General features: G+C 43.8%; 1 protein-coding gene across 1 annotated transcript in view; it reads left to right on the forward strand.

The window, feature by feature from the left end:
* LOC310785630 (glucocorticoid receptor-like) overlaps positions 1–1,765 on the forward strand; it is a 192,768-nt gene extending 191,003 nt beyond the window's left edge. Inside the window, exons 9-10 of the mRNA XM_083646767.1 lie at positions 97–254; positions 1,185–1,765. Coding sequence (XP_083502893.1) covers positions 97–254; positions 1,185–1,337 — 311 coding nt within the window. The 3' untranslated portion in view covers positions 1,338–1,765. The remainder of the gene's footprint in view (positions 1–96; positions 255–1,184) is intronic.
* The last annotated feature ends 270 nt before the right edge of the window (positions 1,766–2,035 follow it).

Consider the following 2,035-nt stretch of genomic DNA (forward strand, 5'->3'; position numbering starts at 1 on the left):
TGTGTCTGTGTATGTGTGTGTGTCTGTGTACTTGTGCGTACAGTACCTAAAGATGTGTCTGTGTATGTGTGTGTGTCTGTGTACTTGTGCGTACAGTACCTAAAGACGGTCTGAAGAGCCAGGCGGTGTTTGATGAGATCAGGATGACGTACATCAAAGAGCTGGGTAAGGCCATCGTGAAGAGAGAGGAGAACTCCAGCCAGAACTGGCAACGCTTCTACCAGCTCACCAAGCTGCTGGACTCCATGCAGGAGGTGAGGGACGCACACACATGCACACAGACACACAGACACACAGACACACAGACACACACACACACACACACACACACACACACACACACACACACACACACACACACACACAGACACACAGACACACACACACACACACACACACACACCTCTATTTTTCTTCTTGTATGTTCTACGTGACATGGTCTATTGACAGATTTAACAAGTAGACAACTGTGAAATCGTACAAATCAAGATACAAAGGTTTTATGAGGAGGGGGGGACGATGTTGAGGAAACACACTCAATATAACAAACAACAGTCTTAGGATCACCAAATAATTTGTTAGCAGACTAAGCTTGTTCAGGGCAAACCAAGCTTGCAGCACCAACTTGCAGGGTGATTTTCTCTAAATGTTACTTTGTGTTGCGGATTACGGACATTCAAATAAGCATTATCCTCTTCAAATATTTTCAGATCTCAATGTATGACACGTCATTTGAATCTGAATCTGTAAAAAAGAAAAGAAAATACCTTGGCCTACTTGTTACAGTCCCTGTCACATTTGGGATGTACTCTACATAATGAATTGAAAAGTATCAAGAGCATTTTAGAGATGCTTCATGGCTTTTTTAAGGCTTTTTGCAGCCAGGCTATTTTTTCCGTTGGTTCAAGTGCATTGATGTCTACTGGTCAGTCATCAATAACTTGTCACCCTGTGGAGCTCTCTAGACCAGCTGAGTCACACCAAACCCAGAAGACTGTCTCACATCTTATCCAGTGTATTTGCTCTGATCGCAGCTTTCTTCTCCCCCATCTCCCTCAAAATCTCTTTAATGCACTAGTAAAGATGTATATAGCTAATTTCAACAACAACAAAACAAAATAAAGAGTGTATATATAGTATGTGTCACTGATGAGGCCTGTCTCTGTCTGCCTTTGTGTCTCCAGATGGTGGAGGGTCTTCTCCAGATCTGCTTCTACACCTTTGTCAATAAGACCCTCAGCGTGGAATTCCCTGAGATGCTGGCTGAGATCATCACCAACCAGATACCAAAATTCAAAGATGGGAGTGTCAAGCCTCTGCTGTTTCATCAGAAATGACTGCCTTAAACTGTGAAACAATGCCTTAAGCCCCCTGCCCCAAGCTTTCGCCTTCCACCCTCAGTCTTATTCTGGTCCTCGGCTGCAGCCATTCGCCATCACCAAGGTGCACAATAACCCTCAGCCTACCTCCTTGGTCCTAATCCTGGCCCGTAGCTTTTGGCCTCAATCTGAAACTCCCCTAGCCTGGTCAAACTATCCTGTGACCACGTGAACTCACATTCTGTTTCGCTCCACGGATCAATCTGGACTTCCACCCGCCCCCAGTGATTTCCAGAAATTAGAATGTAACCGGCCAAGCAGAGACGCCACTAGCAAAACAGCACTAGCGTCTCTCGAAGAAACGAGCAGTAGCGTTAGCGCTAGTAAACACAGCCCTTAATGCAGTTATTGCAGAAATAGACTCGAGGCTACTTCCACTGCACCAGGATAGGGAATTAACGTAACTTTTTCTTAACCCCCCTTGTGAAATACGTTTCACAGGCATTTTGGATGATTGTCAGGGCAACTTTGTCAAATATGTTAGTCCTTCTATTTTGCACGACAGACCACTATTCAATTACTCTTATCCAAGCGTAGCCTACAGTATTTTATTTCTCATTTCTAAGAGTTAATAAACAACCAGTTAAAAATCTTCATTTCCTATAATCTCAACCACACTGTTGATTATCTGGTATGTAATGCCCTATGGCAAAAGA

This window comes from Poromitra crassiceps (genome assembly GCF_964638095.1).
Source record: "Poromitra crassiceps genome assembly, chromosome: 1".
Lineage (NCBI taxonomy): Eukaryota > Metazoa > Chordata > Actinopteri > Beryciformes > Melamphaidae > Poromitra > Poromitra crassiceps.